General features: G+C 32.1%; 1 protein-coding gene across 1 annotated transcript in view; it reads right to left on the bottom strand.

Moving 5' to 3' along the window:
• Window positions 1-1243: 1243 nt before the first annotated feature.
• mRpL1 (mitochondrial ribosomal protein L1) overlaps window positions 1244-18516 on the bottom strand; it is a 76354-nt gene continuing 59081 nt past the window's right edge. Inside the window, exons 6-7 of the mRNA XM_014360625.2 lie at window positions 2376-2494; window positions 1244-1619 (exon numbers count right to left, since the gene is read on the bottom strand). Coding sequence (XP_014216111.2) covers window positions 1371-1619; window positions 2376-2494 — 368 coding nt within the window. The 3' untranslated portion in view covers window positions 1244-1370. The remainder of the gene's footprint in view (window positions 1620-2375; window positions 2495-18516) is intronic.

The raw sequence follows: 18516 nt of genomic DNA, 5'->3' as shown, positions 1-18516 counted from the left end.
ATATGAATTTTTTAATTCAATAATTCAGTTATGATAAAATAGTATATTACTCACATAGAAAGAAAAAAATAAAGCTTTTTATGTCACAGGTATGTGACAAGCAAGTTATCTGAGGCTTTCTTTAATATTCCTCTCGTAGGTTGTATGCGGTTTTCACCAATTCTGCATCGGGAAGCGGATGTTTTTTCTCGCGAAGTAGTAAGAACGATTCCTCTTTCCATCACAGTATAGTGAAAAGTAATAATTAAATTGTATATAAGAAAATATGTTATGAGAAGTAGTTAATTAATTATATGAAAATAAATTTCTTTTTTTAATTACACACATAAGACTACCTTTTAAACAAATACTTGCCTTCGATGCTGTATCTCTTTCTACTTATGCGTTAGCGCCATACATCAATATGCCACTCAGTTCTCTTAAGTATTTCAGACTCTAGATCGCAGTTCTGAGGCTGAACAAAGCTATATCCTTATGTAAAAAAACTTTGTTATGTGTAGCACATTTGAATTTTGGCAAGATTATATACATTGTTGTACATCGTAATTAATGATTATCAACAATCGTAGATGAATCTTTATATCTTATTACAGTTTTTGACGACCCTTCTAGTGCAGCTTTGTTCAGCCACAGAACTGATGTAAAGTCTGGAACTCTGGAAAATGTGAAGAAACGAAGCGGCATGATGGGTCATCAGAACGACTTACCGACCGAACGAAAAAAAATATACACCTAATGATGCTAAAAGAAGTGATTGGAAAAAATATACGCTTCTTCTACTGGCTGCCGCCATGTTGATTTAAAAACGGCAGAAACAACTGTAGAAAGTGGTCAAGAGAAAACTGCGTATAACTCAACACACATGTCGATGGTGCTACGGATAAGGAAATATATATCTATAGTGATTTTTTTAGATCAACATGGCAGAGCACATTATGATCACTACTACTAGGATCACTAGATCACCCTGGTAAAATGCACTACTAAGTACGAAAATTCTTACATAGAATACTGTGGGAATGGCAACCTAGCTCAACTGAGATGGCGCCAGAAAGGCAAGACTCTGTATTGTGTTTACCTTTATACATAAAATATTTAAGTGCTCTGGTTGGCTAGTCTTAGCTCCCTGGCGCGCTCTTATCGGTTCAAAGTTGTTAGTCAATATTTTCCCACGACTTATGTGACTATTTAATTATTATTTAATGCAAAAATATTAATACAAATTAAAATAAGATCTTAAAAATTTATAATAAAGTTTCAAAAGCTATATTATTTCAGAAGTATTAGTTGATTTAGAACAAACATAAACAAAAAATTACACTTATAAAACATTATACTAATATGTACACATAAAAGATAAGCAATCGAATCTAAACAGAAAGAGCCACCGCAGCACTGTCTTCCTCATCTTCTTCATCTAAAGCATCATGTCCTGGAACTTCTGCAGTTTGTTCTTCCTTGATATAAGGTGAAATATCAATCTTGAATCGTTCAGGGGAAGGTAAACACAGAATTGTAACTCTTGTGATGAAGCAACCTGGTCGTTTTGGTTTTGCTGACATAAGAGAATTTAGAACATCTTGAAAATTTTCCTCCAACTGTTTTATATCCATGTCCAGCTGAAAGTAATTTAGAGCATCGTTAAAATTTCGCATTAACGTTTTGTTTCCTTGTAAGGCCGAAGATAACTGAATTTCCCTTCCTTATCGATAAAATTACTTTAATTGTGTAGCTTAATAATACTATTTATTTAACAGCTAACTATTTCATCGAAAAATGAGAGTAGACGTATATTCTTGACCTTTCAATAAACAATTCAAGCCTAATCTTTGCAAGGGTGATTCGGAATTCAAGGCCAAGAGTAAAAACTAGATGTCGAATTGAAAGGGTATAATCTAATTTTTCACTCTTCTTCATAGTTCAACGAATCTGTAGTGTAGAAAACTATAATTTAATCGAAGTAAAATCTTATGCCTGATTCTAGTGGGTGGTGTTATAAGGGTCTGTAACTTTTTTCTACATAATTTTTCAACAACAAAAAAAGTGTCGCCAATTCTTGAATCTACCAAGAAATACCGCTTGATTTCGGAAAGATTCATGGAAATATGAACAAGAAAAGTAAATAATCAGATCGCCTTATCATTTTTCACTTTTTACCTTGAATTTTTAATAATCTTGCAAAGTTTAGGCTAGATTCATTTTTTTAAGTTGCAAATATGTGCATCTACTCTTATCTTATCGATATATAAAACAGCTACATGTTGAATAAATAGTGTGATGAAGCTATACAATCAAAGTAATATAATCGATTAAGTAAGAAACTTTTACTATCTTTAGACTGCTCTTAATTTCTATTAAAAGTTTAAGTTAATTACCGTTCCTATAGCAATAGTTGTTTTCCCATACATTGGGAACTGGTCGTACGCCTTAGCAGTATATTTTATTCCATGCATATGAGAATGGATCATCTTCTTTATATCATTTGACAAAGTTCCTGAAAAAATTTACAAAATATTTATTCGTAGAAAAAGTTGAAAGTCTTCAAAGCCGAAGCAAACTGTATTATTAGTATTACTGTTCCAATTCTTTTTTTGGAACTGCATATTGTTTGATTTTATGTGTTATTTGGCACTTTGCATGATTCCAAATTAAGGCGAGATTTAGGTTATCTCGACAAACTAAAAACCAATGTTAAAAGTCCTAAAGAGTAGTATGTAGGAAAATTCTACGGGCAAAGCAAAACATAAAATGTCTTGCATTAAAATGAGGTTCAAAAACATCAAGGAGAGCTAAACGTATGTAAAACTGTAAAATTGTATCCAATATGCTATCTATATACCTATTTATAGATGACAGTGAGTTGATAAGTAAAAAAAAATTATAGTCTTTCCTTTTACTGTTCTCTAGAAAATATACTGAGGGTTTATTACGATGGTGCCCTGTCGAGCAGATACACTGTAGAGGATTTACATAAATTCAAGATCTATTAAATATAAAATATTAAAAATATCATTCGTGCTTACTATCAAATCTTGTACATCACGCATGAGTGAAAAATTTGCAACAACTAGGTAATTAAGAAAATTTTCAATTATTTTCTGCGAAATTTTTATTTACACTACCATCATAATATTTCCATACAAAATCTTTGCAAGAATTTACATGTTAAACACTGCGTGCCACATAAACTGTAAATAAAGACAATATTTAAAATATTCTTCATGACAATCTTGCGATCTTCGAATTCTATTTCAATTCAAATTCAAATACAAATAAATCGGTGGTAGTGAGGAAACTTTTTTTTGATGAAATCCGCAATACACAGCTATTTTCTGCAGACGTGTCATCGCGTGGTATCACGCAGGTGTGTACAGTGCCAGAGAAGTATATAATGTGAACAACATACAAAACGCATATATTGCGTGGTGTTTGTTAGGAAAAGAGTAGTATAGGCAAATAAATAAAGATCTTGTATGATTTCGTTTTCAATTAATAAACTCTAATATGAAAGTCCAAAATCAATAACGAACAAAATCACTCTTATAGTATTCTTACAAACAAATGTCAAATGTATCACTTCTAAGTTAAAAAGAAAATTATAGAGAAAATCAAATATCGTTGGTTAACATAATGAAAGAAAATAAAATAAGTCTACTGTAATGAACTTTTCGTGCTACAATTGTTTTTACGCATTCTAATGTCTCTTTCCAGTAGAAACTCCAATAAGCAGCAGTATTAGATTGTAAATAATTTAAAGCAAAAAAAAACTTCAATTTAATATGAGTTACATCTTACTGATATATAAAGCAAAGTCGCTGAAACCGCTGTAATCGCTAACCGCGAAAACTACTCAACCGATCTGGCTGAAATTTTGCATACTGATTCTTGACACTTCCTAGATGGTTTTAGTATATTTTTTATCTTGGAAAAATCAACAACAATAGTAATAACTAAGCTCAAAGTTTTGTAGAAATATCCTAGCGTTTCAGTTCAGTAGGATCGGCTAGGTGGCGTAGAAGTAAAATCGAAGCTACTTGCAATAGAATCAAGTAAGTCTGGTTATTATACCCTCGAGCAAAGTACCGAATACCACAGTCGATCATTGGCAGTGCATTAAACATAGAGCTGGGTATCCCAGCTACCGACATCGCTGTTGTTTAATGGATAAGCGACTTACGTCGAACTCCATCCTGAACCACCAGGATTGATGAGTGCCACCAACAAAAAGATGTACTCAATGCTTACGTCTCTGGTAAAATAACAGGAGACGTTTCTATCCAGAGCACTATCTGCTCTAGTTTTTTGAGTTTTCATGGCCATTCTTCCAACCATCCTAGGGTTACCAGAGCAGATTTTGTTACACCAGCAAGCCAGGGAAAACAACCCTGAAAAGTTTGAGCAGCCACAACGGCCTCCTTCTCAGTGGTCGTCCCAACAGCATACCCACAGAGAAGGTATTCTCTAGGCCCACTTTTCCGACGAACGATGACCGGTTGGTTATTACATATGGACCGAGAAATGATCCGAAAGTTAGATATTTTCCGGCCAGTAGCATAACTCCCTTCAGCACAGTCTTTGAACGTAGAGACTCCGAGAACTGTACTCTTGTTTATGTGTAGCAGTAGTTAAACAACGCGCTCTCTACGCTCATTGGTGGAAAAGCTAATGTGGAAGGTCACTTGTTCCAAGCCTCCTGATTGGCTGATCAGTTCGATGGCTGAAGAGCCCACCTTATGTATTTTTTGCACCATGATTTTTTCCTCTACACTGAAAATCATCATTTTTTCAGTAAAAAATAGAAGAATACACATATAAGAAAAGGGTTGTTTCTTAAGCATTTTAGTTCGTAGATTAAGATGAAAATATTTAAGAAAAATTTGGGGGCTGGTTTTCACTCTCAGATTGCGTATTTCAAAATTAAAATTGATTTTTTAAAAAGTACGATTTTTCTTCAATTTTCTTTAAAATAGTATCCTTTTTTCATCCAATTTTGATTCGTAAGAGTTTCATGATTGACGTCACCTGGTAACTTGACCAAAATAAGAGTGAAAGTAGAAAATTCATTAGAACACCCTTTTATATCTTAGAGCATAAGACAGAAAGAATTGAATTTAGAATGGATTTATATGTTTTTGAAGGCTGATTGCGAATCTGGAGTTGGATTTCTAAAAAAACAAAATGGCGTATCCAATATGGCGAGCATTTTTTCGAAAACGTTAAAGTTTCCAAATTTAAAAAATTTCATCCTATTTTAAGAAAAATTTGAAGTTGAAAACATATTTAAAAAATTTTTTATAAAGCTACGATCATTGAGAAAAAATCGATGAAATTTTTGTTTTATAATACACGTGTATGCAAAGGTCGATTAGCTTTATTCATTTTTAGACAGGGTAAAAGTATTTATTATAGAAGTAATTCACTTTGTTGACAAATTTTTTAGGGTCACTGATTACGAATCTCGTGTTAGATTTTTAAAAAACAAAATGGCAGATACAATATGGCGACAATTTTTTTGAAAATAAACATTTTTTAAATTTAAAAACTACCATTGTAATCTACGCCAAAATCTTAAGTAAATAACATTTTCCGCCCTCGAGTGGTTTTGGGAGGCTGGTACTTCCTCGGGCGAAAAAGCAGTTTTCCGGAACTCGTTCGAAAAGTCTCCTTTACGAACCTCGTTACATCCCTCGTCTTCGGCTCGGGCCGCAAACCTCTCGGTTCGCAAACAGAGACTTTTCAAACTCGTAGGAAAACTACCAATATAACAAAAAAATTTGTAGAGTTATTTTTTTTCCAAAAAATTTAATCAAATTTAATTTTCAATAATACACGTATTCACATAGGTCGATTAGCTTAATTTATTTACAGACAGGCTAAAAATATTTATTACAGAAACGATTTATCTCGTTAACAGTTTTTGGTGTTGCTGACTACGAATATAGTGTAATATTAACAAACAAAAAAAAAACAAAATAGCCGTTGTAATATCACGGCTATCTTTTTTAAAATTGAATTTATAAAATATGTTGAATAGTTGCAGAGGATATTTTATTAATGTGCGTGAGGGAAATGAACTGGGCATTTTATTTCAAAAACAAAAGATTTTTTAGTTACTTAATAGAACGAATAGAGAAGTTTTTTCGTGTCTCGTTAAAAAAAAAGTAAATCAATGTTTTTATTCATGTCCATAGATAAGTAAAGATTAAAACGAATAACCTTAACTAAAAAAAAAAAAATTACAACATCTGATAATCTTCACAAAAGTTCGACTTAGAGTGTTTTTGCACAAACGTTACCGTTTTCTAAAGCTATTGGGCAATGCTTTTGTTGCAAAGACTTAATCCTACAATTAATTATAAATCTTTTGTCAAGTTTTTTCTTCATTTCGTCGTACACTTTTAGATTTTAGAATTCAAAATGAATACTCAGCAATATTGGAGTATCCTTCAGCCAGTTAAACAGATCATTAGCAATTGAAATCACGTACGTAGACTGGAGGCTAGCTCGCGCAGCACTGCGTTTTACAGTGGCTCTTGGACCGTCACTGGGACCTTTTCCGTGGGCAGTAGGAAATAAGTGCCACTCCGCATTTACACCATAACTGTTCTTATAATTAGTCAAATTAATAAAATTTTTGTAATTTTTAATTTTGCTGTGGAGCACCATTTGCGAAGTAATATATTTTATTCACTGTACCAAACTTTTCTTTCAAATAATTTATCACAATAGCATTATAAGCGTAGAGAGATACTGCGTCATGGTGCAAACATTCGAAATTAACGACCATACTACATACAACAATGACTCGACGAATTTTTATCTTTTAAATATACTAAAACGTTGTATATTGTAGCCTGATCATTATTCTAGGGAAATCCTGGAGCAGCATTTTGACGGTAAATGCATAGTTCTCCGCAAAATCTGCTAAAACTACGAACTCACCAGTTAAGAGGTTTTCTTTCACGAGCCGTAAGTGCAGCGACTGTTTTATAGCTATAAAAGCATGTGAAAAAATTTTCGAGCCTGTTTCATAAAATATTTCTACGAACTGACATGCGTCATTCGTCAAGGATTTTAAAGTGGCTCTTGGTTGTAGAACCCACTGGTTATATTTAATGTTTTGTGTGATATTCTAAAATATTTCTTCCAATCAAAGTTTCAATTTTTCAATACCTGGACATTTATTGCAAGATGTGAAATAGCATTCTTCATGTGATTCGTCACAAACGATGAACTTGATGCATTCTTTACAAGAACTCACGTAAATGAAAGGTTTTATTTTCTGTTCTTTCTAATAGCCGAGAATCTGTAAATATTAAAATCATTGATGGGTACAGTGTTCTCTGTAAAATTGCATAATCTACGACTAAGTATCAAATGCAAAAGTAATAGATCTTTAAGAAAAACACTTTTTTATATTGAACATTTTCCTTTACAGTGTAAAAATTGAAATTTATTTTAAATTGAAAAAAAATCATTTAATAACACCTAATTTTTTTATTTAACATGTGAAAATAAAATTTTTCAATGGATAAGTTCTAGATCTTGAAGAATACAAATTTTTTGTGACATACATTTTACTCTAAAATGCTATTCCAACTTTTCTACCAATAAAAATCAGTTTAAACTTACAAAGAAAATCGTTTTGAAAGAGCTAACATTTTATATTTTTGGAATAAAATATCAATAACAAAAATTTTAGGTCTTGAAAAAAATTAAATTTTTATATTCAAATCCGATATTTCGTGCTGATAGTAGTTAAACTTTTTGCTCTGGTAATGAATTGAGCAGTCGTGACTTATATGTAACAGCGGTCAAATCTACTCTGTAAGCTCGTTTAATTTATTAATTGTAATATCTCATCTGTTATTATTAATTTGAGATTTTGGTGGTAAGGACCGACGCAAATACTGTGAGTACCACTGCTGCCTGCTAATACGCATTGCTTTGATCTTAGAGTTGCAAATTTGCTAAACCCAATATGCAAATCAAGGTGTTCATCTTTAAATGAAACATGTATATCCTTTAAATTCAACAACAAGAGTTGTTTTTGCACTTTTTATCTTGTATGTTTTCCGTGTATACACTTTTAACATCTTTTACTCCAGACATAGTTGCAGAAACATCGTTTCTGCTACAAAACTGTTTTACCAGCGTAACGGTATCTATATCTCAACTTTTGGCTGTGCAAATTTTTATGAATAAGATAAATATTTAGTTACTATATTAAAAAATGCATAGTAGGTTATAATGGTGAGAAATTTTTAAGAAAAAAATCGTATTGAAGTATTTAGAATTCAAGTAAATGGCTTTTTTTTCAAACTTCAGGTTCAATAATAGAAGAATTATTATTACTCCCTATAATTATTACTCCCTATAAAAGAAAGAAAAATTGTTATATTGAACGTTTTCGCTTTTAGAAATTTTTTTGAAACTAGGTTACTATGATGATTACTAAAATTTCATAGAAGGAGTAGATAAAATTCCATTTTCTTCAAGCAAGTTTGTAGCTTTTTTAATCATGTAATTGCTTGCATCAAAGTTTCCTTGAATAGTTTTTAAGGTCCAATAACTGGGTAAAAGACTAAGCAACTTCAATTTTTGATCGTACGAGCATGATTCATTATAGAAAACTGATTTGATATTGTTTAGTAACTGTACCGTCTCTAATAAGTTTTAATAGTAATACTCCATCAGCCCCATCTTTAACTATTTCAGCTTCCAATAAATCAAGTATACCTGCTGTAGTCAATTTACTTCCAAAGCTTTGATCTGCATTTACTGAGGTTTCACTAAGAATATCTGTATAAATCTATTATTAAATTCGATGCAGTCATACTTAAAAACGATGTATTTAAATAAGAGTTTTATGTATGGTTCAATATTACTGAGCTTATCAATTACTCATTTAAAAAAAGTAATAAATTATCTAATTGGAAATTTATAAACTGTACAGAGAGTGATGTAATGATGATCTCAACAAATAATTAAAAAAAATTTTGTTTTTTATAATTCATTGTTAATAATAACTGCTAAGTATATTATTTAAATTTACAAAAATTGAAACAATTCAAAATGAGTAGTTCTTTAATAATAAGATCCATCTTAATTTAAATTCTTAAAACAAAAGTAAGTCATTTAAATAAAATTATTCACTTTACATTCATCATGCAACAATATATCTATTGACTAAATGAATGTGATCCTCAATTTTATTTCACCAATTAGTCTTGTAGTTAAAAAAGTATTTTTCAAAGCAGGAGTCATTAAAAACGTCTAAATGCCATTACAAATTGATTTTCAGTCATGAATATTAAAAAAAGTGTCACTCAGGAAAAAGTGGAAACTACGAATCTGTGAATATTTATGTGTCATACTTCAATAAACTTTAAATGCACGATTGGAAAATGGATTTTCGTATCCTCAGCCAGAAAGCGTTTATGTTCTGTTTGCTGTGCTAATAGCAGTCATCGTTTCCTGGCCACAGTGTGTAAGAAATTGTATACACCGAAGGGCTATCCGAGCGGACAATATAAGGCTTTTTTAAAGTTTTTGGCATAGCTACATAATATACTACTCAAATTTTAATCCGATTTAGTCATTAAATAACGTCGATTATTTGTGCATGTGCCAGGGCTCAGACGGGGATCGAGCAACTTATACTTAATCCAAGCTGATCAGTCCCTGTCTGACCCCTGGCACATGCGCATATAATATTTCATACTCCTATATTTTTTGAATTTCAAGTAATGTGAAACAGCATTTCAAATTTTAATGAATGATTTTTGCACAATTATAAGTCACAAAAAGAGCTTGTAGATTAGACTTTTTTTAATTCATAAATTAAAAAAATCTTGTTAACTGAACATTATTTAATTTATACATCCAACAGGAGCTTATGAAGTAAAGGGCTACGCTGTTCAAGTCTTGATTTATGACAAAGTTTCGACTACGGGTAGCCCTTATCAAGTCACCAAAATACTGCAATATTCAATATACTTTTTTCACTGATTAAATAAATCATAAGTGTAATTTAAAATCAATTAAAAAATGAAAAACCAAAAATTTCGAGTATATTGGAAATTCAAGGTGATTGGTGATCCGTAGGGGGCGAGATACAAGAAATAAATAAAGCACTGACTAAATGTAAATAAACTAGGGTATATGAGCTGATTATAACGTCAATATTTAAAATAGATGATGATTAAAAAGTACAGAACGACTGTATACATTTTTGTTGTTATTAACCAATGTATCAAATGTATATTGTATATTGTAAAGTTTTAGTGACTTGGTAGAGCCTACCAATAGTGTAGTTAAAACGTCATTAATAATTAAAGATTTAAAAGACATAATCCTTTACGAAAGTGTTATTTATTATTAATTGTATTAACCGCGAAAGGTTAGGTCATCTAAAAGAAATCGTCAGAAAATAATACATTTTTGACAGTTTTTATTTACTTTTTGGCAAAAAATATAAAATCCGTTCCTTAGCATTTGTTTTATATAAGTTACTAAATAATTTGAAATATTATTTTAATGATTACAAAATTTAAATTGAGGATTTATTCACGTGTTTAAGCTACTAAATGTTTAATAACATTAAAAATTACCTTTCTCAACAACTGCAGCATGAAAAGTTATATTTTGATAATTTTTTTTTACCTAAGGATGCAATCTTTTTTCTACACACTCTGCATAAGTAGTAAGCATCCGTCTAATGTGGAAATAATAACTTTGCAGTTGTAGATGGTCTATGAAAGCTTTCTCTCTTGACATGGTTATTAATCTTGAATGGATTGCAATATCTATCAAAATGCAATTTTGATATCAGGACCGACATTGCATAATCCGACCATTATCGAACGGTTTTAAAGAATTTTGAACCCAGTGCACATCAAAAGTCTACAAGATCGTATGGATACTATTGGACTGCTTACGGAATGCTTTGCGACACTGATCTGTAGATCAAATAATCAGAACCTAATTTTTGTATTCGTTGATTACTCGTTAAACATAATTTATGAACACATATTTACATTGACTGCACTACTTTCAATTTTTTTTAAATATTATTACACAGAAAAGCAATGGACACGCACAAAGCTCTGACTTTCTCGGACATGCATAAATCTAAACGCTCGGCACACTTCAACTCATTATTGGTAGTCTGACTATTTGGTCGACTATGAACTTGCGAGCGCGTCGAGCGCTCCGTACTTTTAAACCAAACAACTGTTCTTGCTCTGAGCGATTTCAAGCGCTCTTTCGATTCCCAATATGAGTGCAAAAAAGACACTGGAATTAATGGCCATCATACAGTAACGTGCAGTGTCTTTCGCACTTGTATTGAGCATTGAAAAAGCAGCTAAAGGCAGCTCGGAGTTGCTCGAAGCAACACAGGTGACCGGTTTAAAAATACAGAGCGCTCAGGGCACCTCCAAACCCCTAAGTCCATGGTCAAAAAAATCTGGAGACTACCACCTTCGAGCTATTCACTATGCGCCTATGTCAGGTGGCGCCGTCGAGTGAGAGAAATTGTCCCTCGCTAAAATCGCCAGAATGCATGGAGCCTTATAGGAAAACTTTTTAATAAGTTAAAAAAAAGTTTATTAAGAATGGATTGACCAAATGAATCAGTGATTTAAGTGTGTATTACGTTAATGTACAGTAATAAGTTTTGGTTGGTGTTGTCATATGTACTACAACATTGGGAAAAATATAAACATGGATTGCGACTGTGCTAACACAACATATATATGTGTATACACATGCTTGCACTTGTATGGAGCTTGAGAAACACAAGTACTGCTTACATTTATCTATTTCTCACAACACAGTGTTCAATAAAAATTAATACTAATGACAGGTTAGGTTAACTTTTACACATTTATACTACGTTTCCATGGATTACTTGTGTTTTTTTAGCTTTACACAAGTGTAAGCATGAATATGCACTCAAATATGCTGTGTTCTCATAGACGCAATCCATATTTTCATTTTTTCCAATCTTGTAGTACACATAGCAACACCAAACAAAATTTATTACTGTACACTAACATAAGACACACTCAAATCACTGATTCTCATTTGGTCCATTCACTCTTAATGACCTTTTTTTTAATTTATTTGAAAATTTGTCTATAAGACTCCATGCATTTTGGCGATCTTAGCGAGGGACAATTTCTCTCACTCAATGTCTATAATACCAACTTTGAGCTGGAACTCCGTGACATCGTGCGTGTGCGAATATACTGAGGGTTCCATTTTAACAATGGGACACAGTATACATAGTTTTGTGCGTGTGTATATCTGTATACACTCATGCACGTATAGGGCTACGTGCCTTCAGCTCGATCTTGGTAGTATTTACAGGTATATGAGTATACAGTTTATATACGTGTATTATTAAAATAAAAATTTAATTAAGTTTTTTATAAAAAACAGTAACTGAAAATTTTTTTTTGTGTGTCGATAAGAATAGCATTTTTAAAATTTAAAAAATATTTAGTTTTCAAAAAAAGGTCGCCATATTGGATCTGCCATTATGTTTTTTGAAAATCCAACATCAGATTCGTAATCAGCGACCCCAAAAACTGTTAACAAAATAAATAGTTTCTATAATAAACATTTTGTTTTATTGTAAATCCAACTTCAGATTCGTAATGAGGGACCTCAAAAAAGTATGAATGCATTCCAAATTCGATTTTTTTTCGTCTGGTGCACTAATATATAAGGGTGTTTGTATGAATTTTCTACTTTAACACTTATTTTAGGCAAGTTACCGGGTGATGCTCATTATGAAATGTTTACTAATCGAAAGTGAATAAAAATAAGACATTATTAAGGAAAAAGTTTTTTAAAAAAACATGACATACTTTTTTAAAAATTAATTTTAATTTAAAAAATAGCAATTTAAGGGTGAAAAACACCCCCGAAATTTTATAAAATATTTTCATTTTAATCTACGTACTAAAACGCTCAAGGAACAACCCTTATCTTATATGTGTATTGTATTTTTTACTGAAAAAATGATGATTTTCAGTTTAGAGGGAAAAATTCTGATTTTGTGACAGTCACTGACACACGGTGTCAGTCAAAAATCTGGAAAAATTAGGGGATGGTTTTTTCGAGGAGTACTGTCAATTGCACTATGTAAAATCAAAAGCTAATGTTTCAGCGTTCATGTTGACGTGGAATGTCCCAGATATATATATACTTATAAATTGTAAAGTGGTTAGGTTACGTCAATTGAGCGAGCCTACTTAGGGCCTATCAAACGCTCCTTGACGCTGCCAGTATAGATAGCATGGCATAAAGCATGAGCGCATCGTTGCGTATACGCCCAAACAAAACGGGAAGGCCGAAAGAGAAAATAGGACCCTCGTAGAATCAGCAAGGACAATTCTAATCAAAAGCGATCTAGGAAAAGAATTATGGGCAGAAGCTATTAATACCGTTGCATGTGTTTTAAATCACACGAGAAAAACAAAAATTCAAAATAAAAGCCCACATCAGATATGGTTTGGAAAAAAGGCCAATTTCTCCCATATTCGAATCTTCAGAACTCAGTTTTACGTTAATATACCACAACAAAAACGATTGAAATGGGATGCGAAAGCCAAAACTGGAATTTTCATAGGATATAACGAAAACACACAAGCATATAAGATCTTAATTGACGATACTAATAAAGTTGAGTTGCATAGAGATATAGTCTTCAAAGATGAATTAGAAGATTCTAAAGTTGATAATAATATTAAAAAAGACTGTTTTGAATAAAAAAATAGTAAAATTTCAAGACGATTTTAACAAAAATATTGAAAATTTTAATGACGACAAAACTGAAGAAAATAATGTTGATAATCAAGGGATAAATGAACGACCAGGTGATATACCTCATGATGTTGCGAGTAACGCATTCAACGTAGTTGAAAATCTTGAAAATCTTGAATAAATGTCTAATCAAATGAATAATAATGATACTGCGCAACATACTGGGTACAATTTACTAAATCGTAATCTTATTCGACAACCCGAAAAATATGGGATACCAATAATTCTGAAAAATGATGTCGATATAGAAGACTTATTTATTATTCAGACTAGTAAACCTATTACGTTTGAAGACGCTATGAAAAGTTATGACGCGCATGAATGGCTAAAGACCACGGAAGACGAAATAGATTTTTTATAAAAAAATAATGCAGGGAAACTTATTGATATCCCACGCGACGTTCCTATTTTGAGGAATAAACGGGTCTTCAAAATAAAAAATAAAGATGAAATAAAATCTTTAAGGCAAGATTAGTAGTCAAAGGTTACGAACAACGCTCTGGTATCGATTATAATGAAACTTTTAGTCCGATCGATCGTCATGACTCAATTAGACTGTTTGTATCAGTGGTTGCGAGTGGAAAAATGCATTTCCGACAGTTCAATGTAAAAACCACGTTTTTAAACGGCGAATTGTCTGAAACTGTATACATGTATTAACCAGAGGGTTTTTGTAACAACGAGGAAAAAGTATGTAAATTACAAGAGTTTATATGGTCTTACACAAGCTGCAAAATATTGGAACAAAATATTTGTTAAATGCTTGAAATCGTTTAATTTGTATTAAACAACGGCTGACTCGTGTATTTTTGTAAGTAAAGATATGGTGAAGTTAATGAATTACTTGGTTTCATGTGCTTTACCATAAAAATCGAGTTTTACAGATCTATAATATTTCTCTGTTGTACAAAATTTTAGCAAATTTTTACCTCTTAATAGTGGGTCTAACAGTTTTTAACAATTTTCAATTAATCCTGTAATAGTGTCTTTTTTAACTTGAACTGGATTATAGAAAAAATAGTTCCAAAGTAATTTTAAATATTTTTTTTTTCGATGCCATTCGAATGTGCTAACTTTGTCATGAATTTTGGTTAGTAGGTAGTAATGTTAGGAACAGTAAAGTATTTTGGTTTTTAGGTTCAATGGTAAATAGTATAAATATGTTACATTCATTAAAATTATGTAGAATATGATTGACATTGATGTTACAAACAATGAAAAAGCAATTATCTACATAACGTCCAAATATTAAAACACTAGAGTCAACAGATGTCAGCACTTCCTCTTATAGAAGGCCCCGTGCAATATTCGCCTTGATTATACAACTGCAATCTTTTATTGGACAGCCAATATTTTACTTATAAAATTTTCTATTAAAAAGAAAAGGACGCTGATTGTAAACAGAAACAAACATCATCAATAAGTTCTTGTCTGCAACAATCAGTGAAATCTTGTCATACATCTGCAAATTATTGGCGAGCCAATTCCAAATTTTTGAAACACTTTTTCCAATCAAGTTTTGGGGCAAGTTAGGATATAAAGAAACGATGTTGACAGATATGAGTTTAACTTTGTCAGGGACAGAATTTCTTAGAACAGGTTGTTTCTTGTTACAATCGTTTTTTTTTTGTTTGTTTGTTTTTTTTTTTTTTTTTTTTTTTAATAAAGAATTTGAGGAAAAAAAAGGAAGTGATGACATTTGTTGGATCAAGTAATTTGCTGTTTAGATGTTACGCAGATGATTACTTTTTTTATTTTTCATGACATCGATGTCAATCGTATTGACATCTACATACTTTTGATGAATACATCAAATTTACATAATTTACCATTAAACTTAAAAACTAAAATACTTTACCATTCCTACATTTACTGACAACCAGAACTCCTAACAATGTTTGCACATTAGATTGGTATCGAAAACATAGTCTTAAGAATTACTTTTTAACTATTTTTCCTATCACCTAGTTTTATATGATTTATTGACCCGGTATTATATGATTTATTGACATTCTTTCATACTATTTGACCCACAGTTTAGAGGTGAAAATTTACTAAAGTCGGATAAATGTTGTAAATCTATAAAACATGATTTTTGAGGCAAAGCACCTTGAGCCAATTATTAAACTCAAGAGTTAAAGTTTAGTCTGTAAGTAAGTGAGGTATTTTACGGAAAATTGTCATTACCTATGTATACGCAAAATATAGCTTGCGTGCTTTCACTCTCATTCGTATTCTATTCTAGTAATAATAAGACTAACTATTTTTTAGTGTTTTGCAATAGTTAGATTAATTCTTAAGCGAGTAAGTACCAACGATAAGTAGCCCTACTGTTTAGACATTTGTATCATAGTTAAATTAGTTTTTCGGTAAGTAAGCGCTGCAGATTAGTTTTAGGTGACGATTTTTATACATAAATTTATTTTTTTTTTTCCCAATGATAAAATCTTGAGTTTCTTAAAAAAAATCGTTCCTTAACATAACTGACAGTACTTCGTGGCTCTTGGAAGTGTCAAGTGACAACTGAAGCGAGCCGTTAAGTCTGAATACATGGAGTCAGTAAGTGCCATACCCATAGTATGTAAAACAAAGGAAAGAGCTGCTCATCGCGAGTGACACGAAGAACTAATTAAGTTTACCACTACTCATTGAATGCGAATGGCTAATAGTTTTTGTTGTTACGCAGTAATAATTAATAAATGTATAAATAAAAGTCAAATAAATGTAAATACAGTTAGTTGTAGTAACCACAAATTCAACTACATACTTGAAAGATTTATGGCCCGGGGAAATGATGTCCAGTCTACGATCTTTCAACCTTTAGTTGAAAGTCAAAAAAATTTTAATGATGAATAAATAATTAATCATCCAACGAAAAAATTTGTAGCAGAGCGTGGTTGTGATCTCTAGCTACTTGCTTGTTTATTTGTTTATTGCAAAAAAAAAACTATTAAAAACACACTATAAAACAAGTTTTGCGGTATTCTATTAACATATGCTCGTGTGCTAGAGAATAAATTGCCGTGCGTATGCACCGTGTCTATTCACAAACACAAGGAGAAAGCACCATAGTCCAAAAATATGGGCTTTTCAATAAATTGCTAATACCCGTTAAATACTTATCAGTACATAGATTTAAGTACATTTGTTGTGGTTTATATCAGATTTAGGTGAATTACCACTATCAAAACTTAAAATATACGCATCTACATATTTATAAATGCCCCAAAAAATGACATACGATTCTTTTTATATCAGCTACAGTTAGACTGGATAAGATTTACATATGTCGACGTATAAGTATCGACATTAATACCTCTATAAACTTTTCAGGAACATATATACGTGACATTACATACATACATACATAGACATTAGCCTAAGTGCAGGCATAAATATAGTTACAGCGTGCGCAACAGTAAGGAAATCTCCAAGCCCCCGCATCTTACTCTCTCTTACTTCTGGCTTGAAGCCAAAAGAGTCATGTAATCCTTATTATAGCACTAGTTGTATGTAGAAGTACACCACAATCGCGTTCGATTACTCTTGGCTTACGTACCAGAGAACTAAGATACCCTTTATTGTTTTATTAGCCCCTGCAATACTTAAAGCTTTTTTTACTTGTATATACAATAATTTATTTTTATTAGAATGTGATATTGCACCACTGATATTTAAATCAAAGTATTTCTTATTTAATTGATACTTACTTGAATATTATTTATTGTTTTTTACAATGAATTGGATGATCAAACGTTATTAAGAACAATTTTTTCAAACATCATTTCTTACACTTATGTTACTGTACTGCATGAGTACTATATAGCACGTAATTGTTCATAATAAATTAAAAATCTATTTCATTCAAACCATAAACTTAAGATTTCTTTGTACTCATTGTGAGTACTAATGTCATTGGATGATATGTCATATGAAAAAAATAAAGTGCACTACTTCAGGAACGTTGACAGGCATATCCAGGTAAATCCGAAAATAATAGTTGGGCACTACAAACGGTGCTGCGGGTAGATATGAGTGCGCTGCCTAGGGAACGTTGACTAACATATCAAGAGTATCTGACTTTAGTAGATGGACAACACTATGGGCGCAGCGGGTATATATCAGTACGCTGCCTCGGGGACGTTAACTGGTATGTCCAGGAGTGACCGAGTGTAGTAGCTGAGTAAGACGGGGGCGCTGCAGGCAAGTACGAGTGCACTACGTCAAGGACGTAAACTAGGTGGTCAAGGAGTAACCAAATTTAGTCAGCATTGGCCATGATGGTAAACAGTTGAATGCCAAACGCAAACTTTAGGTAGTGTGTCCGTAAAGCCTAGTAGAGCTCAACGCCACCACCGATCAAGCCATAAACTAACACACGCGAGCGCACGCCCACACACACACACGCATATATATATATATATATATATATATATATATATATATATATATATATATATATATACTTAAACAGTAAGGGAAGGGCTTTCCACACTACCCTCCTGAACCAACCGCGGACCCTCTCCCACCCCCACGACCCCCCCCGCAAAATACGGGAAAAATTTATTACTGTTAATGATATTCTAACCCAACAAAATAATAGCTGAAGACCCACTGAGGCCCGCCGCACAATTTTCAAAGCGCCCTCCCCCCACGACCTCCCGCAGCCCCCCACAAAAT

Source organism: Copidosoma floridanum, unplaced genomic scaffold (assembly GCF_036245765.1).
Source record: "Copidosoma floridanum isolate Cflo_tuat_1 unplaced genomic scaffold, Cflo_Japanese_pri ptg000004l, whole genome shotgun sequence".
Classification (NCBI taxonomy): Eukaryota; Metazoa; Arthropoda; class Insecta; order Hymenoptera; family Encyrtidae; genus Copidosoma; species Copidosoma floridanum.
Note: the sequence above shows the minus strand (reverse complement) of the source record. Positions and strands in the feature narration are given on the sequence as shown.